General features: G+C 42.8%; 1 protein-coding gene across 4 annotated transcripts in view; it reads right to left on the reverse strand.

Moving 5' to 3' along the window:
• Nucleotides 1-26548, reverse strand: part of aplp2 (amyloid beta (A4) precursor-like protein 2) — a 61535-nt gene that overhangs the window by 31210 nt on the left and 3777 nt on the right. For all 4 annotated transcript variants that reach the window (XM_058079120.1, XM_058079119.1, XM_058079117.1 and 1 more), the window contains exon 2: nucleotides 1090-1263. In XM_058079120.1, the coding sequence (XP_057935103.1) occupies nucleotides 1090-1263 (174 nt within the window). The remainder of the gene's footprint in view (nucleotides 1-1089; nucleotides 1264-26548) is intronic.

The following is a 26548-nucleotide window of genomic DNA, read 5'->3' on the forward strand; positions in this document are numbered from 1 at the left end:
TCAATGTATGTTTGTTTTTAATAACAGTACTTGGGGGTTATGCTAGGCTTCTGCTATGCTAGTTAGCATGCGCAGATCACATGACTCTGCCATTTGGGGGCCATTAATTCATTCATTTTCTACCGTTTATCCTCAAGAGGGTCGCGGGGGTGCTGGAGCCTATCCCAGCTGTCTTTGGGTCAGCAAAAATGAAAAAAGAAGAAATTTAACTAGAATTAAAAAAATAGAAAAGTAGATAAAATACTTGGAAAATAAAGTAATAGTATTAATGTTTAGTTGTAATATAAAAACACAAAAGAAAGTTGTAATTTTAAAATAAAGGTTGGTAAAAGTTTTAATACGCCCATAATAAAGTCAAAATATAATATTAAAATAAAGACATAATATAGTGAGTAAAATGAATGACAAAAAAAGTTTAAATATTTGTTAAAAAAAATGTGAGAAAAAAAGAGCCGTACATAGCAGAATAAAAGACAAAATATTTGGAGAATGAAGTCATAATATTAATTGGAAAAAATTGCATAAAGTTGAAATATTAAAGAATAAAACTGACATTTAACAGTCCTAATATTATGAGAAATAAAAATCAAGTTTGGGTCAAAGTTATAATAGTATTATGATGATCGTTAAAGTCATTAAAAACATTATAAGCATAAGGACATAATATTCAAATGGGAAAAAAGGTACAAGAAGAAAGTTGAAAAACGAGCCAAAAACATAAGCTAAGCTAAAACATAAGCTAAAGAGGAAATTCCGACTAAAAATAATAATAAACCTGGGTCTACACGGGTTGGTTAAGAAAATGTACAAGTGTATGTGGCCCTCAATAAAATGATATTATATTTTTAGAGAAATAGCTCTGCGTTGAGCGTCTGCCGTGAATGTATTTACGTGTTTTGGGGGCAGAAAATCATTTTACATTTTAGCAACCGGCATGGATCCCCCAATAAATAAAATATAGAATAATTGAAACGTGTTAATATGAATACGCGAACATGGAGGGTGTATTTACAGAGAATGGCCACCAGAACGACACTGAACTAGTGCATTTCTGGCATGGAGACGAGGTGCTTTCAAACAGGGACCCACCTCCTGGCAGTACTGCAGCACACCCTCTTTGGTTCCCACGCAGCTCTTGGTCCCGGATGGGTCAGGCTCCCAGCGGCCGGTCTGGATGTTGACGTGCATGTTGAGCTTGCCGCAGAACATGGCCACCTGTGGCTCGGCCACGGCGAAACCGGTGCCCGCGTTGGCCGCCAGCGCCTAATGGAGGAGGAAACAGATGGAGAGGATGTGGGTGAATGACCTTCACGTGGTGGAGACACTGTTTGGGTTCTTGTAAGTTCTACATTGGGAATGTTCTGTCAGGTTGATGGTTAAACGAGCAGCGTTGGGATTGGATTGATGCATCGGGTTTGGTCACGCATCAGCAACTTTCTTCTTCCAAAGTTAGTCATTAATACCACTCATTTACTCGCTGGTATTTTACTGAATTAAAAAGCAGCTATGACAAGTAAATGTACACGTTAGAGGATTTTAGCCATGCCTGGATAAGGCAGAAAATAGCACATTAACATCACACATAGACAATAAAATGTCATTAACCGGGCCTTGAGGTGTCAAAAATGCCAGCATTTCTTATACATTCATTATTTCTGGCAGACAACCACAAATAAGACCCCTCCAGGCTAAAAAAAAAAACAAAAACAATGGGGGACAGTTGTAGACACATACAGTGTAATGTAGTTTCCATGAGGACACAGTGACGCAGATGCTTATTAGTCTGATATGAGCCACACCGTTCCGCATCTTTTCACCTCCCGGTGTTTTCACAACAGGGGAAACGTGTCGTCTTCCCCTGTGAGCAGCTTCCTGCCTGCGGATATCTGACCTTTTCAACTCGAGAGCGGAGGAAAACACCCACCAAGGTCCAACTCACTGCTGCATACATAGCAACATTTTATTCTCAGTCTAAAATGCATTGCGAGGGCCATGTGGAGCCCGCCACTCTACTTTTATTGGCCCCCAGCACATTCTAAAATCATAATTTAATAAAAACATTGCAAAATAACCAAATAGCAAAAATGGAAACATCAGCCATAATTTTACAAGGAAAGTCAAAAATATTAAGAAAAATCAAAAATCACTCTAACTCACTCTAAATCATATCTAACTTATTGTGTGCAACAACTATAAAAGCAGGCTGCATGGCGAACGAGTGGTTAGCGCACAGACCTCACAGCTAGTTGACCCGAGTTCAATCCCACCCTTGGCCATCTCTGTGTGCAGTTTGCATGTTCGTGCAATCCCAGCTGTCTTCGGGCGAGAGGCGGAGTACAGCCTGGACTGGTCACCAGCCAATCACAGGGCACATATAGACAAACAACCATTCACACTCACATTCATACCTATGGACAATTTGGAGTGGCCAATTAACCTAGCATGTTTTTGGAATGTGGGAGGAAACCGGAGCACCCGGAGAAAACCCACGCATGCACGGGGAGAACATGCAAACTCCACACAGAGATGGCAGAGGGTGGAATTGAACCCTGGTCTCCTAGCTGTGAGGTCTGCGCGCTAACCACTCGACCACCGTGCCGCTGACCAAAGATTATGCCATTGAATAAGAAAGCTCAATATGTGGGATAAACAACATAAAAATGGAAAAAAAGAGCAAAAACTGAAGTTGCTACAAATAAGAAAAAAACTTGAAATTTTTCAGTATGTGGCCCTTGGTGGAAAAAGTTTGGACGCCCCCATGTAACCAATTAATATACTTCCTGCACTGCCATACAAGCTGTACACTGACTACTCTAAAGCATATTCAGCTTTACTTGACATATCGGAAAGACCATTGCCTGAACTGAACTGTACGGTTTGGTGGAAAAGTGCTGCTCAAGGCATCTTCTAATGTGTGTGTGTGTGCCCCGCCCGGGTAGGAGAGCTGCAACAAAACAAATGCTGCGTAATCAGCGACTGGCTGGAGCGCGTGATGATGATCTGCTGCAGAGCTGGACGCAGCTTAGCGCACACACACACACACACACACACACACACAACTTGACACCACACACTAGCAAGCACTACGCACAATAACCAGCATGCACACACCCACATTGACTCATGTTCAAAGGCAAACACACACTCCATGTCTCCTCCTCCACGCACTTGTTTGCGCTCCTCATTCCTTTGAGTGTCACATGGAACCCAGAAGGAGGAAGAGGAGGAAGAGGAGGAGAGACAGCGTGACCACAATGACAACTGGAACAATGTCGGGTCAGCAGGATGAAAATCAACAAAAACAGCCCAGCAGGAAGCTTTCAGGTCTAATAAAATACACAGAAAAAAATACATATGTAAATAAGTACATTGAATATGATGTAAATGTGTATCAATTTTGGAAGTATGGGACATTATTATAATGTAAAAAATAATACAATACAAATTTTGACCGTCTGACAGGAACAACGCGAGTTCTCGGGTCTTATCACCGATGATGACTTTTCGATCCAGAACTTTCTCCTGACAAGACATGGGTCACTTGCGACACTGCCACCTGGGTCGGATCCAAAGATTAGAAGTTAATCCAATCACCCCGAGTGTGTGTGAGAGCCTGGACACACACCGTGAGGCCCTTTGGGAAGCAAAACCAAACACCCGAACATTCTGGATGGAAGTCAACAGGAAGAGAGGAAGCCACAAACTATCACTTCCATTCTGCCCTGCGTGTGAACTTTCCGGGGCGGCCGCGTCCGGCCAGCACCTCATCTAATTTTGGCATAGACCTCCAAGCCGTCTCATTATAAAAAGCGCATCGGTTTAGGACTTTTCCCAGAATGCTTAGGGGCCATGTGACTGCGGAAAAATGCCTGGCATGGTTAATCCGCCTAATCTTCCCCTGTGGTGACTTGACACTTAAGCGGGATAGACACACACACACACACATAAATGAAATATACCTGGGAATAAATGTTCTCCTGCTGTGTGTATTAAAATGCAGTGCTGTAATTTGTGCATTTATTGCTGCAGACGGACGATTACAACTTTTTTTTTAATACCCAATTTGCTGTGTTAATTTTCTGTTTTGTTTCAAGGAGTCATAAAACGGTGGAGAAAATAAAGCAGACATAAAACACTTGTGCAATGACTTTATCTGTGTTAGTTTGCTATTCTGTTTATTATACCTCAATAATACATAAATAAAATGTAAATTATGGCAATGAATGATGCATTTTTGTAGGTTCAGATCCGGAGTTACTGGAATCACCTATTTTAACAATGCCAATGCATGGGTGTTAATGACCACAATGTACTCCACTAAGCATCCTCCTGATTCTTTATGACACAAGGGCGGCCTAACTGATGCTAACCCTCAGGTGTTGTGCATCACGCCGGGCGACTGATGTCTGGGATGCACCTAATGCCCTCAAAGCCTCCTGGGATACGAGAGGAATAAACAAGCTGCCGTCAGGAGTGATCAACGTCGCTGACGAGCGCTCACGTTTTGGCTTAGCGAGCTTAAGGTGACGTCTGACATGGGACGTCAGCTTAGGATGACCTTTTAAGGTGGTTGTTGTTTTTGCAGGAGGAGAAATCTGTTGATTTTGCCTGTTAGCAACACACGCGTGAGATAAAGTGCGAACATTACACTCGCATTTTAATAGCAACATTATGCTAGACCAGGGGTCGGGAACCTTTTTGGCTAAGAGAGCCATGAAGGCCAGATATTTTAAAATGTGTATCTGTGAGAGCCATATAATTTTTTTAAACACTGAATGCAATAAAATGTGTGCATTTGTATGTAAGACCAACAGTTTTAGATATAATGGGCTCTAATTACGTAGACCAGGCACACTACCCCACGCCAAGGGGGTGTGGCCAGCACACTTTCGTGAGCAGCGCAGTGTCCAATAATAAATCAAATACTTGCTGCCATTAATACAACTTCTGCTGCTGCATAGTTTTGAACCTTATTCAGTACACGTATTTCATTCTTTTGGCCATCTTCATCAAAAGGCTTGGTTCTGCAGCTTTAGCTATTTGACTAAAGGAGGAAAGTTTACATTTGCATGTTTTTTTGACATCTTAATGACCGAGGTAGACTACCGCATTACCCAGTAATAATCAAGTTTTGGTGTTTGACCTGGAAAATATCATCAGGAAAGGTCGGCCATATTGCAGTAGAAAATAGATGGACGAATTAAAATGCATAAGAAAGTTTTGATTTTTAATATTATTTTTAACAGTGATTTCTGTGATGTTTACTTTAAAATGTTAGCAAAAATACATTTTTATTGTGGTAAGAAATGCTTGAGAGCCAGATACAGTCATCAAAAGAGCCCTACCTGGCTCCCGAGCCATAGGTTCCCTACCTCTGTGCTAGACTGTTCGCTGAAGAAAAGCAACATGATCAAAGTTTCCGCTCCCACGGATGGTTGGCAGAGAGCCACGTGCCATTTTGGACGTGTAGCGAAGCACACAGTCTTGTTACATAGGCCTGCTTCTGAGTAGCGCCAAGTCTCTTGAAAGACATCAGACGTGCCACCACAATGTACGCCACAAGTATTCAGTTGAGAACCAAAATGTTGCTAACTTGTAAATGAATTCAGTCAGAACCTCGAATGTTGGGACGCAAACGTCAAATACGTTGAAATTCAAACATTTTTGTAAAGCTACGGCAATAAAGTCACATCATTGCTTCAAATTCTTGCCACAAATGAATAACACTGGCAACGCAAGTATACAGTAGCTACGTGATGCTAAAGTGCTAGCATTACATTTTACCAGCGGCAGCATACAAGTTAGCCGATCACTGAAGAATCACAACATGATCAAACTGAGACTTCAGAACAGGTTGCTGTGTGTGTGTGTGTGTGTGTGTGTGTGTGTGTGTAGCTTTAATACTAATGAGATGAGATGTAGTGCAGAGATAGTGACATGCATGTGTGCAGAGTGTGTATCTCCCACAAGTGCTATCACGTACTTGACACTGTAACTCTGCGCTTGCCCAACATAATAGACGCCGCATATCACATACAACAACGTAACACAAAAGTGGGACAGGAACATTAGCAACAGGGGGTATAGCTAGCTTAGCGATGCTAAAATGCCAACATTACACTCACATTTTAACATCATGCTGGCATAGCCTATTCCCTGAAGAAACACAAAATGGCAGGGTGCAAAGGTCAAACAGTGGTCATCAAGTCATGCTGGCCAAACTGCAATGGAGTTCATTTCCAAATGTTAATAACCCAACTGTTTCAGCGCTACAGCTAACTTGTCTTTATGGACAGAAAATCACAATGTTTTTCATTACCGGTTGGATTCTGCAGCACTTGCAAACAAGCTAGCTAAACACACACACACGCACTCGTGATTCACGACCCCAGTGAAGTCGTGGGAAGGCTGAGGCCTGAGACACGGACGCTACACAAACATCACATCCACAACAAGAGGAAGGACACTATTCAGAGACAGACACACACACACACACAGATAGGACAGCCCGTCCCCCTCTGCAAAGGGCGGACAGTAAAAACAGAGTCATAAAAGAACAAAAAAAAGGTGTCATGCTCTGAATCCGAAGGGCAAAACGACGCCGGAATGCAAATAAGCTTCTCTGTCCGAGTGAAACACTCTTTTGTCCTCGCTGGACGCAAGCTCACAAAGGGAGGGAGGAGACTTTTGCAACACAATTTGGACATTCCTGACCACCAGTGTGCATTTTTCCATATCTTTTAGTTTGCTCCCATAGCGACGAGAGAGGGTGTAAATACAGTATAAAGTTCTATAAACTAAATTATTATATGTTTGTCATTGTTATCATAATATTTGACACCGCCAGTGTTAACCCACTCTTCTATTAGATGGAGTGTCCAAAGTGCGGCCCGGGCCCCATTTGAGGACAGCAGGGTGTTTTTTGTTATTGGTCAGAAGCACAATCTGAAAAGATATTGGAACCTTGGTTGGCATCATTGATTTCTTCGAGAAGGTTCGACTCTAACCGAAATGGACCCAATCCATTTTCTCATAAGAAATCATCTAAATCCAAACAATCCGCTCAAGAACACCAAAACTGTTAACACAGAACATGTTTTTTATAGTTTTCACCTGCAGTAAACAATTCAAAATGTACATAAATACAGTTGTAGAGCATCACCTCTCAACAAGAAGAGCAGTTTCAGTGGCAGATTACTATCACGGCCCTGCTCCATGGAAAGACTGAGGAGATCATTCCTCCCAGACAAAAGAGGGGCAGCAACAAAAACACAGGACTGGACTTATTAACTTATGATGTATTAAAAAAGTGAAAAGTTTGGACACTTAACTCACATTTAAGACATTTTTAGCCGATATAATGAAACCTGGGCTGCACAGCTAGGAGACCCGAGTTCAATTCCACCCTCGGCCATCTCTGTGTGGAGTTTGCATGTTCTCCCTGTGCACGCGTGGGTTTTCTCCGGGGACTGCGGCTTCCTCCCACATTCCAAAAACATGCTAAGGTAATTGGCAACTCCAAATTGTCCACATTTATGAATGTGAGTGTGAATGGTTGTTTGTCTATATGTGCCCTGTGATTGGCTGGTCACCAGTCCAGGGTGTACCCCGCCTCTCGCCCAAAGACAGCTGGGATAGGCTCCAGCAGCACCGTGACCCTAAGCGGTAGAAAATGAATGAATGAATGAATGAATAATAAATAATGAAACCGTTCCTTGAGCCTCAGCGCTGACTAAGCAAGAAAATCAAAAAAGGGTGTTGCTTATTCAAGGCGTGTCCCTCAAGGTGCAGACATAATAAAATGATGCCATCATATTTGCACAAAGTTAGCGTTCTATCGCTGTCAGACAGGATGGAACAGGAGCAGGATGGAACAGGAGCAGAATGTTCCGGTCACGGTCACGGGACAAGCAGGTGTCAAGCAGCAGCGCGACGCTGGAGAATTTTTGTGTTTCTTTCCACTCAGTGTTGATTCGACACGCTTGTGCTAACACACTAGCCAGCTAGGGACAAAGCCTTGCGTGACGCAAGCGTGTCCTATATTTGCTTTTCATGTCTCAAGTTAGATGCTGAATCTGGAGGGAGAAGGACTGAACCAGTAGATGTCTCATCAACAGACTTTTCCCTATTTTATACTTCCTGTTTCCTGTCCTCCCATTGGATTTGCATGCAGGGTTCAGAACTCCGCTGAGGTCTCAGCATCTTTCACCTGAACACCCAATGACTAAATTAAATTAAATTATTCTTAATGTTATCTAGGAGCTAAATACCAGAACTTTCATACGACTGCAGCTAATGTGGTTGGAGTTCCTGATTTCCTACCAGCAAAAGAAACACATTTTAATCTGTCAACAGCATTTCACACTGGACTATTTTGTGAACATGGGCCACTATGCAGCTGGACTAGCCCACAAACTTGCTGCCCTACAACTTTCCAATGTTACTTGCGGAAGAGTCAGAAGAGCAAGCAATAAGTAACAGTTTATCAGTGTCCTAACTGTATTTATTTTGTGTGCACTTGTGTGTATAGCATTATAGCATACAGCAAGCTGGGTTGCTAATAGCCTTTTCCCACCACAATTAGTGGATCTACTTCAGTTTTTTTACACACTGGTAGTCCCACAAAACACATTACACCTTACAAATGCTGTAGAAAACCCAACGCTAAATGCTAAAGCTACAAACCATTGAGATACATCTTGAAGTAACCTCTTTTCTTGAAACACTTTGTACTGTACAGTCTATACTTCCGGATGGGATTCAGGCTGTATGTTTAAAAGCAGACATTTTAAAAAGAAAAATCACAGTTTATCAACTCCTATAAAGTTGGCGGCACAAACGGGAAGTCTTTATATGCACTCAGGAGTGTGACCAACCACAGCAGAGTAGGCGTGCCTGGAGGTGGGGCGTGGGTGGAATACATTAAAACAGACCATTTTGGCTGGAAACACAAAATCCAAATAATACAGCTGAATAGGTGCAGATTCTGGAAGCACCAGAACATTTTCTATGTGTTGTCTACAAGTCAATACAAATGGTTGAAAAATGTGCATAATAGGTAAAAACTGCATTTTTAAAAATATATAACCATATAGCAAAATTACGTAAAGTATATAAATAATAATACTAATAATAATAATACTAATAATAAATGCATCTAAAATGCATTTTTATATTATTTATATTATACATTCTGGGCACATATGCCAACATAGACTAGAAACCTCAATAAATATTGAGAATAAATGTGTATAGATGACTTTCGTTTACTGTTTTTGCAACAGAAATGAAATGGTAGCGTCCTGTCGCCCTTCTTCTAACATCTTCACGTCATTTTCCATGAACCAAGAAGTAATTTTATTTTCATGAGCTGGATTTATTTTCTTTGGTAGAATCCTACTTTGGTAGAGTCCAACTGTTCCCCTTGCCCCTGAATGAGTAATGGGGAGGGCCTGCCGTCTTACGTCTTCCCTTGTGAAACAGGAAGTGGTGTGCTAGCTCACACATCAATTGGAAAAACCCCAAAGTGACTTTTCCTAACTTGAGCGTCATTCTGGTCAAAACTGTTTGTGACCCACCTTGAAACAAAGACAAAGCATACAGACGTTTAGAATTAGACAGCGAATGGCTGATGTGGAGAAGAGATGAGACGCCGCTTGGTGTGACAGGGCGAGATAACACGGCTGCGCTTTCTCTTTCTGTCTTAGTGTACAGCAAACAGACCTGAATGATGAGGTGCTCAAATGGCTCGTTGGCATGGAAACGCTCCACAAAGGCATCCCAGCTATTCACAAAGACTGTAGTCAGTGCAGAGGGAGGCGCCCGGGGTGGGGAAAGTGGGGGAGGCAGACCACCGTCACGAAAGATGCAAAACGTCTCATGTCAAATACCGCTGGGGTCGTACAATTTGGAATTCAGCCGAACTTTTCAAAAAGCTATATGCTTCAAAGTCAAATGTTAGCTACACTAGCATGGATGTGCTAGCACTACACTCCCATTTTAACAGCAAACATCATGCTAGCTTAGCCTATTCGCTGAAGAAAAATGCTTAAACTTATAACTTATAGCTGGCAGAGCTCCATTTTGAGATGTGTAGCGAAGACTCAAGTACAGCTGAGGTTGTACCACTTGGAATTCTGCAACCCGAAAATTTTCAAAAACATATACCACAAAGTGAAATGTTAGCCGAAGTGCTAACATTACACTCCCATTTTAACAGCTAGGTTAGCACATTCGCTCAAGAAAAAAAAACAACACAATCAATTATACCGCTGAGGTCATACACAATTTACAATTTACAAACTAAAGGATACGCCCCAAAGTTAAGTGTTAGCAATACTCACATAGCGATGTGAGTTAAAGTGCTAACACTTTTAACTATTTTAACAACAAAACTTTTTTTTATTTATAGTTTTGTATACAAATACGACTGCCGTTGTACAGTTTGAAATCCAGCCAAAATGTATGGAAAGATAAAGATAAAGGGTAAAGATAAAGGCAGATGAAGTCAAATGTTGGCAACACTAGCATGGCTATGCCAGCTAACGTGCTAACATTACACTCCCAGCAAACATCATGTGAGGTTAGCCTATTCACTGAAGAAAAATGACATGACCAAAGTTACAGCTCAAAAGTTTGTAACTGAGAGATAGCTAGCTAGTTTAAGATGTGTAGCAAAGCCTATTTTATAAAATGGTGGGCGTGCACGCTGGGTCACTTCTTGTAACAAGATGGATATGAATGCTTTAAATGTGCTAAGGCAAAGCCCATGGTTTGCAGAGGAGTAATGCTCTCTAGTTTTTTTATTTTTGACCCGCCCAGGATTGCATCAACATAATTATTGTCCATATTTTAGGATGCTACCAACAGCAAATTGTTTCAGAGTTTTTCCGTGGCAAAGTACGCTGCCCGGGGAGGACTGTTAATTGGAGCAAAGCGCTCTCCTTGGTTCCTTCCGCTGGAGAGACAGAGAGAAATCGCGTCTGGACTATTTATAAGCTGTTCCACTCATTGGGCCGACGGGGTCTCGTCTTCCAGCCGACGGAGCATTAACGCGCACACCGGGATTTACTTCTAGCCTTTCACCAAATATTCGTCTTGTAAATTTCCGTCTTAAAAGCTCCTATGGGATAGGTGAGACAAGAGAGGCAGAAGATTCCAGTGTGTTTAAGGTGGAATGCTGCCAGGACTTCCATTAAAAGTGGCTGTGCTTGTACTGGTGATTTCTGCGTAAGACAATGTGCTGAAATGTGAAATCTAATGATGAGTTTACTCACGTACCGCCTAAAAGCTTTAGCGGCAAGACGTCAGGTGGCGCTACCAGTCTTTGGGCTGCTAACCTCGTAAGAACCACACATGAGTTACCGAAGCCAACACCATATATTCATCATGTGCTTCCAAAAGGGGACCAAAAGACAACTACTTCTACAACTACTATGCTATGCGACCTAGCAGCCTCTTAAGTTTGGCTTTTCCCGGTTTACCTTTTACATCGCAAAATATCCAAACAAGCTACGTGTCTGCAAATGGCTACTTGCAAATGGAGGTGTGATCAGGAGGATTTGACATCCCAACAATGTTCCAAACAAGACTAGCCCATCGGGTTTTAGACAACACAGATTCTGTCGCTAGTCTCTAAATTGATTAGCCTCAATTTCACAAGTAACCACTTCAGGGCTCGACAATAACGATGTACCGATGGCCCGGGGCAAGTTAAAATAAAATTTGGGCAAGTAAATCCAATCAGTGATATTCCCGTCGGGCAAGTGCACTTTGGCATGCCATACTGCCAAGAGTTTTTTTTTAAAAGCGGTTCTTGTTGGGTGTTGGTAAAACACGGACTGCGTAATTCCGGTGGTAATTTGCAAACCAATCCTTGCAAATCTTGAAATGGACCAATCAGAATCGTTTATTTAGACCGCGGTCCGCAATCCACAGTCCGCGTTTTACCCACACCCGTTCTTGTTTGCGATCAACCAATCAGCGATGGTTTGACTAGGAAAACATCCATCATGGTGTCCCTGCCAACATTGTCTAATTATTCAATAACTTCAGAAGGAAAACAGCAAAAAGTGATGAAACAGTGCCTCCTAAACAAGTATTTTATTAGCGGCAGCAAATCAAATGATGGCACAGGTGAGTGAATCACATTGCTGTGACAATTTGAAGTGGTCACAATGAAACACCACCCATTAGATCCAATACCAAGTGCTGATTTTGCACAAGCTACAAAATCTAGTGGTTCCATTTCTGTGTATTTTTCTCACCTTTGCTTCAAAAATTATTGTTTGACCATTGAGCGTTTTTTTCTGGATTAAAAACACTTATAATAATGTTTCATTGTGGTGCACAACTTATAAAAGGCAAAGTGCCTAGAAGTCTCTTGACAATCCAAATTTCCATGCAATGTCATGATCTGTGTAGGAAAACAACAACAAGAAATGATAATCATTTCATCTTTATTTGAGATTCTCATGTGATGCCACAAAAATGAGATGATATCATTATGGCAGTCTTTTCATTTTACATGGGGCAAGTTCGGGCAAGTAGTTCTCACCTTAAGGATTCCCCATAGGCAAGTATTTTTTGTTTTTAATGTAGAGCCCTGCACTTTGTTTCAGCTTGATTAATGTATGATTGATCCATTATTATTTCTGGAAAATCTAGTGACAATTCTAGTGACCGTTTGGGGTCTTTTAGGAAAATTTTGTGACCATATATGGAAACTCTACCGACAAATCTAGCAACCCTTTCAGGTCTCTTAAGAAACTCTAGTGACAATTCTTGCGAATTTTTGTCTTTAAGGAAAATCTAACATCCAGGTCTGGTAACTCTAGCAACAAATCTAGTCAATTAGGAAACTCTAGCAATAAATCTAGCGTAGATTTCTATTTTTGTTTTTGTTTGTTTGTTTGTTTTTTTAAAGCTAGCGACAATTCTAGCAACCATTCCTGTTTTTTTTTAGGAAACTCCAGCATCCATTTATTATCTTTTATAAAACTCTATTGACAAATGTAGTGCCTGTTTGGGAAACTCTAGTGACAATTCTACCAACCATTTCTAGTCTTTTTAAGAAGCAATTTCTAGAAACTCTAGCGACCATTCCTGTCTGGTCTTTGAAAAAGCTTTAGTGACCATTTATGGCCTTTTAAAAAACCCTAGCAACTATTCTAGCTATTTAGGAAAATCTAGCATCCATGTTCTATCCCATTTAGGAAACCAGCGACAAATCCAGCATCAGTTTCTCTTTTATTAGAAAAAGCTAATGACAATTCTAATAATGACGTTTTCTGTGATGCCATCTAAACATACCGAGTGATTCTGTAAGGCGCCAACTCAATCGGCCAAACATTAAGTTGAGGTTTTTGCGGAGTGGACCGCCATTTAAGCCAGTAGGTGGAAAGCTGAACAATGAGGATGCGATGCCGAGATAAAGACCTAATTAGAGCGAGGTTGGTTGCTATGATACGCAGGCGTATGATTGCATAAATGATGCACATCAACAACAAGACGTTCCTGCAAAAGGAAGATAATTGCTCCTCATGAACCAGGGAGCATTAGGATGATTTCATGCAGACTTTGCAAGACCGACCTCTCCTCATCTGGGGCAGCTTTCTGCCTCGACCACTTGCCCATGACAGGCCATCAGGGCTTAACTAGGGTCCACGTGGTCTGCAGCGGATTACATTCCTGACGTACCCACACCAGATATTTATACAAAAATAGACCACCTTCCCTGTCGAGTCGCATGGTCCTTCACCCCAAACGAGGCAGCAATTACTCCACCTCTTTTAGCTATCAAGAAGCTGCCGTCTTTAGTAACTCGCTCAAAGCCCCAAATGGACGAGGCTTTGTCTCGTTTACCTCGCCGTCCCCTGCAGCGCGCCCGCCGCGGGGATCCGACAGCCCATAAGCCTCCCGCTGTAACGCACGCATTAGGCTGATTAAATTAGCCGCAGCCTCCCCGTGCAAGGTGGAAGGTCCATTAAGTGGGGAGGGGGTGACGAAGTCAGTGAAGGATGTGGCGATGTGCACGGACGATTAGATGAGGTGATAGCAGGGTCTCGCTGGGAAGCGGGGCGGGGGAGAAGGAGGCGGCTTTAAGGCTTAGCTGACTGTGTGATGGGGCTCCGTTTGTTTTAGACGCCCGGTCGTGTTTTGTTTCCTGTGGACGCCTCCACCCACCTCCACCCTCATGCCCTCCCTCCGTCCTGCACCCTCAGCAGTTTAAAAAGAGGAGGATTAGCCGCCGGAGTGGGCCTCGCTCTCATCGGCCCGGGAAGCACAGCCCGGCTAATCTCTGGTGCTCAGAAGGAGGGATTTAGGAGGGATGACCTACGCTGGCTTCACTTTCTCCTGCCCTCTACGCAGCAGGGAAGTGCATCCTTCCTGCCTTCTGCTGTCACCAAAGCTGTCAATAAGCACACAAAGCCAGCGTGAGGACGCCATAACGAGGCTGCCAGCACCGACGTCCCCCCCCCACAAACCCTGCGCTAATGAGCATGTAATTGCCAAGTAAGCAAAAGTGGCAGTGAAGTGAGGCGGTGATAAAAGAGGATGAATGACAGTGGACAATGACACAAACTCCACGTGAGAGACAGTGGAGTGGCCTCAAGGACAAGGTGGAAAACACTACAGAGCAATTTCACCCCGGAGGTTGACCAATTCGGAAGTTGACCAAATATCGAGGAGGAAACTTTGCCCAGAACATCGTCATGACAAGGACTCACCTGTGCACGCTTTAAGACAAGGGAGGGGCCCACATGTCGCTAGTCTATCTAGAGGGGTCTGATTAGTTGCTAAATGTAGCAACAAAGTCGCTAAACTGGCAACCCCAATCCCTCCTGTTCTGTCTTCATATTCCCTGGCAGATGGCAGAGCAGGTGCCTTTTGTTTATGAGCCGGGGTGAATAGGTACAGCCAAAGCTATTTGTGGCTGCCTGCTACAAATAACTAAAGTCACTGAAGTATTGTTTGTGGTTAGCTTCTTTTTACACTTTTATTGCAGTTGAAACTATTCAAATGTGAGTTAAAACGATGCTGCACACTGGACATGTTTAGCTGCAAAAATGACATTGATTATCACATTTATCAACAAGTATTTTATTATTTCATAAAACGTTGCTTGCATTTAAAAATGTAAATATTTCTGATTTCAGCCTCGCAGATGTGAATTGTCTGAGTCATGTGTGAAAGCAGACCTATTATCCTTGTGTTTTAAGCAAAACAAGATATTCACACACATCAACTTTGACTTTGGAATACCGTTGTGATGGACATTTTTGCCTCTTTTCTGATATGTTGTGGACCAAACCATTAACTCTTTTCTCAAATTCAAGGCCCAGTGGCCAGAGTTGGCCCGCCATATAATTTGCATGGTCCGCGGAAGCATGGAAATATTGCTTGTGAAAAAGACACTTATTTTATTATTTCAATACTAATTAAAAATATTTGTATATTATATTTACATTTTTGTAATTCATTTAAATTTTGTGGGTGGCATGGCGACCAAGTGGTTAGCGTGCAGGCCACACAGCTAGGAGACCCAAGTCGAATTCCACCCTTGGCCAAATTCCTGTAAAAATAATAAAATAAATAAAAATCTATTATTTAAATATACTGTATATATAAAATAAGTCAGTATAAAATATATAATAAAGAAAGGACAACCAGTCTTTTTTTAATAAATTTATTTTTGGTTTTCCATATTTATTAATGAATAATTAATACCATAAACATTAGGTATTTTATATATTTATATATTTATTTAATTAATTAAAAATATTAATCCTCAGTTGCAGCCCTAGTTTAATCCAGAATCTGAACAAAGTAAGTGGGAATGCAAGTAGAAAGTGAAGAAAATGTGGACTCTTAGAAACTAGTAGAGCTTATGGTCCTTTCTTTATGCACTAGGAGCAGAAAAGTAGTTTTCAATTAAGTTCACAGACAAATAAGGGCTTGGGTCCATATATCCAATAATGTCCACATGCCGTCACATTCAGACCCAACAAAGCAGCTGTGTGTCACGAGGCGCCGCCATGAAAATCCCAATCACATCCATCAGACGCATGAAGGAGCGGGGGCGGGCGTGACGGTGCCATGAAGGGGAAAATGATGAATGTGACGTAGATGTCCTCGTCTGTCATGCAGCCGGTCTGCGGGGGAGCCAGGAAGTCATTCTATCACACTAGCCAGACACGCCGAGGCTAATCAGTCATGTCCGACAACCCCTCGGTGGCCGGCCCACGCTGGTCTGTTGACCTTGTCTTTGATCACGTGACCGCTGGCCGCGCCTCTTCCCGCATGGGAATCCCCTCGAACATGACATCGACACATGGAGGTTTGACGAGTACGCCTGCACGTCTGGCGATAAATTGTCTTGTGGGACGTTAAAGGGGTATTCTAAATTTTTTTTTTTATTTATCCATCATTCACAATCCTTATGTGGAACCTGAAGTCACATTTTTTGCCCTTTCCTGTGCATTCTGGCGCAGAGGAAAAAAAGTTAATATGAGGTAGCGAACAACGGACGTCATGGGAAATACCTAGTTGGATGCAAAAAAACTCCAAAAAACAGCAACAGTGTTCCATTTACATAAGTGACTTGTATATTAACCAAGCTACAGCGATATTATTATTATAGCCGCTAACATCAAATACTATTATCATCAGTGTACGTGTTGATCATGGATATCAAACCATGCAATGTTGTTAAAGGTTTTTTCAGAGGGCTTTATAGTCAAAATAGGTGTGTCCCAATGACAGCATTGTCAGCTAGCTCATATTAACTTGTTTTCTCGTGTTATAATGTACAGAAAAGGGAAAAAAATATGTGTTCATGTTTCACATAAGGATTGGGAACGATGGGCAAAATTCCCCCAAAAGTGCAGTTCCCCTTTAAAGCAGGATGAGATGAATGCTGATGGGATGAGGGCGGCCTTGGTGGGGTGGGGGCGGGGTCCCGGACGCTCCAAGGGCGCTATAATTAGCCGCAGAAGATCAAATGATTCTTAATGGGATCGTCTGAAAGAGGCAGACTATTTCGGATTTTGCGCCGGAAGCTAAATTCATATCTCATCAAAGTAATGGAGTTCTCTTCCATGCTTGATTGGGTTTTATCTCATATCAAAAAACAGAGTTTGGGCATTACAAGGGGGAAAAAATGTGCAATCTCGGGAAACTACTGTGCATCATGGTTATATGAAGCACGTCGCCAAAAAAGGAGGTGTTGCTGAGATGAGAGTGAATTTCCTTGTAAATAATGAATAAGCTGAAAACCGAGTCATGTATCAAGAATAGGCAGAATGCTGCTGCTCTGTGATCGCATGTTTTATCCTACTGTTATATAGTACCTGCGTTCTAGTCAGATTACACCAGGGGTGGGCAAACTACGGCCCGGGGGCCACATCCGGCCCGCCAAGTGTTTGAATACGGCCCGCCCAATCTTTCAAAAGTATTTAATTTAAACTCAACATACAACCTGGCATCATGGCCTGAGCCAACCTTTTGATGGTTGTATCAATTTTGTTGTTTGACATGGTCTGTTGTTTACAAAGTGCTCCTGAAAAAAGAGACACAAGCACATAATAATAATATAAATTAAAATAATAATAATTATATTATTATAACTATTATGATTATTATATTTATTATATTAATGCTAATTATTATATTATTATATATAATAATATTGTTATATTTGCATATTTTACATAATAATAATATAATAATTATTATTTTAATTTTATTTTAATTATTATAATATTTTATTATTTTTAAAATATATAAATATAAATATAAAATAATAAATAATAATAACAGATTGCATGACAATTTTACAGATACAATAATACCAGGTGGACTGTTACGTGTAAAATATATAGTCTGCCCCCCCCCGGAAATTTTGTTATATCAATGCGGCCCGCGAGTCAAAAAGTTTGCCCACCCCTGGATTACACCATCATCACATTTGGCTATTGTACTCTACCTCTGTTTTAAGGTCACTGTTGCCTTCAATTGAGTACAGTAAGGGAAAAAATTGCTTAGCTATTGACGTCATCAACTTTTATGATTTTCAAAATGAAACAAAAACAATGCTAGCATGTCATTCCACAGTAAATAAAATTCCCAAATACAAACTCTAAATCACCATGAAATAACATAACAGCATTTAAATACTGTATAATAACCTTTAAACACATTATAATGGGACTATGTAACCCTGCTTGTTAAAGCACCTGGTCTGCAAGAGAAGAAGATGTAGCAGGAGGGATCAGTGTTGCCATCTTAGTGAGGAATCGGGCACTTCTTATTTGAAGAGACTTTTGGAGACAAAAATGGAGAGGCTCTCAAAAGGGTGAGATGTTTCCCTGGATTGAAGTGATTTAGAGTGGGCGAGTGGTTAGCGCGCAGACCTCACAGTTAGGAGACCAGGGTTCAATTCCACCCTCGGCCATCTCTGTGTGGAGTTTGCATGTTCTCCCCGTGCATGCGTGGGTTTTCTCCGGGTACTCCGGTTTCCTCCCACATTCCAAAAACATGCTAGGTTAATTGGCGAATTGTCCATAGGTATGAATGTGAGTGTGAATGGTTGTTTGTCTATATGTGCCCTGTGATTGGCTGGCGACCAGTCCAGGGTGTACCCCGCCTCTCACCCGAAGACAGCTGGGATAGGCTCCAGCACCCCCACGACCCTCGTGAGGAAAAAGCGGTAGAAAATGAATGAATGAATGATATTTATTTATTTAGCTGTGGCAGCGTCTCTTTTTAGCACACAACTGTGGTGTGTTGAAGGACCTCCAAAAAATATTCATGCTTGATGAATAAATAAATAAATATAATAATAAATCTGAATATGTAAAAATTGGGGGCTGCCATGAAAGCACATACTCAAAGAGCAACAGGTACGACTCTGTGCTCCCCCCCTCCGTCTCAGACGACGCTCTTCTACTGCTTATTCGAGATCAGTTCGCGGGGCCAGCATCCTAAGCAGGGAAGCCCAGACTTCCAGCACCCGGCTACATCGTCCAATTCCTCCTGGCAGATCCTGAGGTGTTCCCAGGCCGGTTGAGAAACAATCCATCCAACGTGTCCCTGGGTCTTCCACAAGGCCTCCTACTAATTGGACATGCCCTGAAGACCTCCGAAGAGAGACCTCCCGGGTAACAGTGCCTCTCACCTTATCTGAGAAATGAGAAATGAGAAAATTCATTTCGGCCACTGGTACCCGCGATCTTGTCCCTTTGGTCACTAACCAAAGCTCATGATCATATTTGAGGGTAGGGACGTAGATCAACCATCAAATTGAGATCTTTTCAGCTCAGGACCAATGGACTGATGTAGAGTCACTGAGAGCTGAAGACCACGACCCGATGAAGCCAGCAGGACCACATCATCTGCAAACAGCAGCCACCAAACCGAATCCCCTCAACGCCCTGGCTGCACCTGGACATTCCGTCCATAAAAGTCATGAAAAGAAAGCGTCCGACAGTGTAGTTTTTGACTTAAAAACAAAAATGACAAAAAGAGGCAACATCTGCAGTTCTAAACATATTTGTTTTGCTTTTCATGTTCTTTACACACTTTTTTCATCTCACCCACAGCGTCTGTTATGCAAATGCATCATGGCCAATTATGCAAATTGGCCGTGGCGTCGTTACGTTTGACTCCCACTCGGGAAAGGCTAGGTTGCACTGTGCACTGTATTTGTATATGGAGTAGGTAAATAAATGTGTTCCGTGTGGTAATGAATACGTGTACTGTTGCACTATATTGCAATCTTATGTTGGATGGCACTATGCTATGAAATTGAGTATAAAAACCCGGATTCTAGTGACTGATGAGCACCACAAGTGGTCTAAAATGATGAGGATGTGGTCCAGGGTCACCATGGTAACAGCAGCGATGCCACCATCCTCATTAGAAAGCAGTGAAGCATCAGCTTGTAGACGATAAAGCTAAAACGGTTTGCAGTTTATTGGCTTTAAGCACATTTGCATCCGTGTCATGTTGTGCCAGTTAGGGATGATGAAGGAGACGCCGGCGTGCCTTTTCCCTTTTTATTCCTGGCTTTTTCAGCAGGCATCCCCGGCAACGTTAAAAAAGGGAGGTGTGGGGTCTTTTCAGGATGGAGATAATGCGTTCTCTCTGCAACGTGTGCCAGATTAAACACACAAATCTGACGCTTTTGTTTCCTGCTGTGCGGCCCCACAAGGAGAATAGGAGATGCCAACATCTCTCTTGGAATTGATCGCACAGGGAGTTGGGGGGGGGGTGAGAAGACGTGAAGCCTTAACATGCATCTCGTCTTCCGCCTATGTCCCACGAGAGCCACCGTTTGCCCTTGGCCACCTTCTCCTTGACAAAGTGCCGCGTCGGACACTCTCTCTGGGGATATACACTTACACCTCTCCTATTCCACTTCTGGAAAAACACAGCGGTCCTCCTCCTGGTGGACATCCGGATCAAACTACTCGAGGGCAGCAACGGACATATAAAGAGAGGCCAAATAAACAGTCTATGGAGGATTCACGCCGCGTTACACGATTGCCTGTCAGTCATTCAAGCAGGATAAAAAGGTGACTCCGCCCCCTTTCTTCTTCACGGCTGGGCATGCACGCAAAGCTGCAAGAAGCGCTTGATCTGTTCTTTTTTTTTAAATGTTATGAACTGGTGGTTGAGCTCATTTAACCGAAAAAACAACAAGACGTCATCTTTGCCTGTCACATGACAGCACTGTCGCTAGCTGACAGGGAGGTGGGTGGCTGACCAGGAACCTTTGACCCGAGCTACATGCGCACAGCTCGTTCCGGATATAAATAGCCCCGCCCACGCAGCCACAGACGGAAGAGTCACATTCACTTTGAGCAGAAGTTCATTAATCATATTATGTAGTCTCATGGACAAGACTCTAATACTTGTATTCCTCTTCTCCTCTATTCCTGTTTCCTATCCTATTTCCTGTCTCGCCACCTTCTCTTCTAGTTTCCTTTATTCCTGCTTCCTGCTGATACATTCCTTCTTTCCAACTATTCCTCCATTACATTAAGGTTCTTCTCCTGCTTCCTACTTGTTCCCGCCACCTCCTCTTCAACAGTATTCCCCCCTTCATCATCCACGCTTCCAGGTACTGCTGCCTCCTATTCCCCATCTATTCCAACTCCATCCATTTGTTTTCCTATTTCTTGCGGTCACCCTTTATCCCCTCCTGATTCCTGATTCGTCTAATTCCGGCTTCTTCCTCCTAAAATTATATCTAATTTAATCTACATATGATTCCTAATTCCTGCTCATACATTTTTTTCTCTTCCACCATTTGTTCCAGAACCACCTTTTTATCCTCCTTCCATCCTATTTGCCATGGTACTCTATTTCTGCTTCAAGCTTACGTTATTCTTGCTTCTTCCTCTAACTTGATTGCCTTTTATTCCTGAACACCCCTCTTCTCATATTCCTAATTCCTTTATTCCCCTTTCCTCCTTGTACATTCCTTCCTTCCAAAATTCCTCCATCTCCCATAGCTTCCAACACATTCCTCTTTTTGTCCTCTCATATTGATATATGAACCGATTCCCCCCCCCCCTTTTTTTTTTACTACAAATTCATCTATTTCTCTTTCAACCTCTCATAATCCTGCCTCGTCCTTGTCCGTTCCTTCCAGAGTTATTCCTGTTTCCACTGGCTTTTTTCCCTTTTGTTATGACCTATTCCGCATTCATCCTCTATTCCTGCTCATACTGCATTTCCGTTCACTGCGATTGCTGGTTCTCTCCACTTAGTCACTGTTATTCCTGCAACTCTTCTATTCACCCTTAATCCTCACAAACACAGTACCCGACTCCTTTTCCCATCAATTCCTGCATCCGCTTCTTATCCTGCTATTTCCTTATCCCTGTTTCATTCTCTCTTTTCTGCCTGCATCTTCTGTCTCATATTCCCCCTCTCGTCTGTTTTCTCCTCACTTATATTCCCACCATCTCCTGCCCTCCAAGTCCTGCTTCTACTCATATTCATGCCATCTCTATTCCAACTTGCTTCTCTTCCTGTCCCCTCATTCCGTCATGCTCCTCTGTTATTCCCACTTCTTTTACAGTCCTCGCCACCGCCTCCTCTATCCCTCCTCCGTTCTCATATTCCTGCCTCCTCTCTTCATATTCCCGCCAACTCCTCCAGCTCTCTTTCCGTGTCCTCATGAAAGCATCAAAGCAGTTCAAGCAGCCTTCATGTTAGGACAGAAAGAGCTAATCAGAGTCGTCAGCCTGCAGGGGGACTGCTGTCCTGACGTATGGACAGAAAGGGACTGTTTGGGGACAGATGGACCTCAGGCAGACTTACAAGTGCTCCATCACTCACAGACAAGCCCGCTGGATGTTTTATTAATGCAATAAAAGCACACACACACACACAAACGGAGAGAGAGAGCGAGAGAGAGAGAGAAAGAGAGGGAAGGGTGACTGGGTTTAAATCGCCTGCGTTGCCTCGCGTTCCCAAAGCAGCAAATGCATGAAATAATAAAGTCAGTAGAGTCGGTCCTCTTGCAGCGGCACGATGGGGGATGTTTTTGTCTAGCAGGCCGCTCTATGGCAGGAAGAGAAGCGCTGGCAGCACAATACGACCACAAAGCTCTGCATTCCTGCACGCTCGGACACACAAAGGCTGCGGTGGCGCAGCTGTTGCCAGGCGGCACAGGTGTGCTGGGCGGCCATGTTGTCCTACATAGCACCCAAAAGGCTGTGCGCCTGCACAAATATGAACCTGCTCGTACCTGGCGGGGATAAATCTAAGATGAGCATCTGAGGGCCTCGTCTTCTCCTGACGCAATAAGACTGGATCATTAACGCGCACCCACAGCCTGGCAGACAAAGGTGGGCATGGTGAGAACAAGGCCCGCCTGATGAGCCCTCTTGTGCTTAAATCCGCGGGATGAGCTTTACAAGCGTGACTGGCGGCGGAATCGCTCCAGAAAGACGCAAAGAGGAGGAGGAAGGAAGGGAGCGAGGAGGTGAGGCTAGGCAGGAACATGAGGAGGAAGCTTAGAGGATGCGAGCCCCCCACATTTCAGCACGCATTCTTATTACAGTGTTTCCTGTAAAGGCATAAAACTATAAACAGCAAAGTTGTATATACTTTAAAGTAGTCAGTGTATAGCTCGAATAGCAGTATAGACTTAATGTCAACATGCAAGTTTTATTGTGTAAATCTGGCAGCACAAACAAGTAAAAAAAAAAAAGATAATAGTCTTGCCCACTGTCAAGCATGGTAGTGGTAGCGCCACGGTCCGGTGCTACATGCTACATGAGTGCTGCATGCACTCGGGAGCTGCGGTTCGCTGAGGGAAAACACGGCAGCACATACAAGATAATTGTGTCTTGTTTGCACGCTGGTGGTCGGGACAGTCGGGAGCCGAGCTGCACGAGTGCTGCTGGCACTGTGGGAGCTGTGGTTCTGTAAAGGCATAAAACTATAAACAGCAAAGTTGTACGTATATACTTTAAAGTAGTCAGTGTATAGCTTGAATAGCAGTATAGACTTAATGTCAACATGCAAGTTTTATTGTGTAAATCTGGCAGCACAAACAAGTAAAAAAAAAAAAGATAATAGTCTTGCCCACTGTCAAGCATGGTAGCGGTAGCGCCACGGTCTGGTGCTACATGCTACATGAGTGCTGCATGCACTCGGGAGCTGCGGTTCGCTGAGGGAAAACACGGCAGCACATACAAGATAATTGTGTCTTGTTTGCACGCTGGTGGTCGGGACAGTCGGGAGCCGAGCTGCACGAGTGCTGCTGGCACTGTGGGAGCTGTGGTTCTGTAAAGGCATAAAACTATAAACAGCAAAGTTGTACGTATATACTTTAAAGTAGTCAGTGTATAGCTTGAATAGCAGTATAGACTTAATGTCAACATGCAAGTTTTATTGTGTAAATCTGGCAGCACAAACAAGTAAAAAAAAAAAAGATAATAGTCTTGCCCACTGTCAAGCATGGTAGCGGTAGCGCCACGGTCTGGTGCTACATGCTACATGAGTGCTGCATGCACTCGGGAGCTGCGGTTCGCTGAGGGAAAACACGGCAGCACATACAAGATAATTGTGTCTTGTTTGCACGCTGGTGGTCGGGACAGTCGGGAGCCGAGCTGCACGAGTGCTGCTGGCACTGTGGGAGCTGTGGTTCTGTAAAGGCATAAAACTAGATACAGCAGAGTTGGATATACTTTTAAGTAGTCAGTGTATAGCTTGAATAGCAGTATAGACTTAATGTCAACATGCAAGTATCATTGTGTAAATCTGGCAGCACATACAAGATAATTGTGTCTTGTTTGCATGCTGGTGGTCGGGACTGTCGGGAGCTGAGCTGCACGAGTGCTGGAGTGCTGCTGGCACTGTGGGAGCTGTGGTTCTGTGATATTGTAAAGCTAAGCATCGCCCCCCCTCCTTTCTTGGAAGCACATAGCACATCATGCATTTATTGGATATTAAAGTAGCCGTGCATCAAATTTCCTGGACCTCTGTGACTTTTCGGCTCTTTTGATGAGATCATTGTGTTTTGTGGTGGTAGCTTGGAAAAGATGAATTCCAACATGTACTGTGACATCGTCAACTAGTGACTTTTGGTGAGATCCTTATGTCTTGCCTACAGTCAAGTGTGGTGGTAGCGTGCATGAGTGCTGCCTACACTGGAAAAGCTGTGGTTCACTGCAGAAAAGGATGCACTGTCACATTGTGAATAACATGATGTCCCACCATTCTTCTTTTTACATGTAATGCTGCAACAGCATGCAGCATATCATCCATTCTATGGTAACATGCATGAGTGCTGCTGGCACGGAAAACATGTACTGTCACACTGTGAAGAACTTGAACTTCTTTTTGTTCTTATTTTCGTACATTGTCCTGGTAGGGTTATTACAGTAGCTGCATATCAAGAAGACATATCTTGGTGACTTAAACTTGTCAAGCTTGACAAAACTAGTAAGGTTTCTGCTGCAGTTTCTGCAAATACGGTGGTGATAGCGCACATTAGTGTTGCCGACAAAGGGGGAGCTGTGGTTCACGGAGGGAAAAGTTCATGATGTTGGGAATCCGTTTTGGCGGTTTTCCAACACAACAAGGAGTCCAAGCACACCTCCTAGATGTCTTGATGAGAAAGATGAAGTGATGGGCACCTTTGGGGCATCCTCAAGCGGAAGAAAGATCCACCAGTGATGTCATGATGGAGGAGTGCAGTGCAGCTCTGCTCAATTCCACACCAAAGATGGTGTAAAAAATGCATCTGGTAGCCAAGTCGAGCTGGTGGAAAGGTGGCTTATGTGCGTTTGTTGCCACTAAGAGGATTGGCATGCCGGCCCGACAATTTCAAACAAGCTTTTACCTGCTAAGCCACAAGTGAAGGGCAGCGGGGGCGGCGGATGATTGACACTACACACGGAGACGAGAGAGCCCGACACCCACGATGATACACTGGGATATCATTAGCAATGCAAGTGGCACTCTGGAGGAGAGGGGGCTTGGAGGGGTCGATTGTTCGCCATCATCCTCCACCTCCCACAATTGTATGGTAATGAAAGCTTGAGTCCTTCCCAAAACAAAACACTCAGTCGTGCTAATTTGCACGTAAACACTAGCTATCTGCTCTTATCCAGTACGTGCACGGTCAAGTAAAAAATGTCAAGGCTATGTCTACTTTTATTATCAACTTTTATCACAAAGTAAACACGGTTAACATTTTTATCAGCTGTAAGAAAACCTGTTCACGACCTTTATAAAGGATTCTTCAGCATTGCAAGATAGGACCATATGCGGCATTTGGACATATAACTACACAAAAACATTTTCAGAGCTGTTGGGAAATTTAGCCTTCCAGGTACACTGCGTGCTAGCATGTTAGCATTGCTCATGTTATCATACTAGCATTTTTTGCTATTTTCATGAGTAGATGCATACTGTATATAAAAACATTCATCCATTCATCCATTCAAACATGTATGTATATAATACTGCAACTGTTACCATGTAAACATGTTACCAACATTGACATGTTAGCTTTGCTAATGTCCTAGTAGCATTTTTAGCCATTTTCATAGGTAGACACTGTTATACTAGGTGTTACCATGCTAGCATTAGCATGTTGGCATTGCTAACATGCTAACATACTAGCATTACTAGCATTTGTGATTTACATAAATATAAACTTAAACAGACACCACTATCATGCTAGGTGTTACCATGCTAATATTAGCATACCAACATAATTATACTACCGTTTTTAACAATTTCTGAGGTAGGCACTTATAGAAACACCTAGCGCTATTATGCTAGGTGTTAGCATGCTTATGTTATCATGCTAACATTGGCATGTTAGCATTCTTTTAAGTCATTCAAACCCTTCCATGGTATGTTTTCATGGGCAATGAATCTAAATAGTTAAAGAAAATAAATGTAGGACTAATATTTATGGTGTAAATCACAATATGGGTGGAGGTCTGCACTCTCCGAGTGCTTTTCTAGGTACTTATTCATTTCAAGATTATTTAAGGACATAAAACGCCCAACC

This window comes from Doryrhamphus excisus, chromosome 8 (assembly GCF_030265055.1).
Source record: "Doryrhamphus excisus isolate RoL2022-K1 chromosome 8, RoL_Dexc_1.0, whole genome shotgun sequence".
NCBI lineage: Eukaryota > Metazoa > Chordata > Actinopteri > Syngnathiformes > Syngnathidae > Doryrhamphus > Doryrhamphus excisus.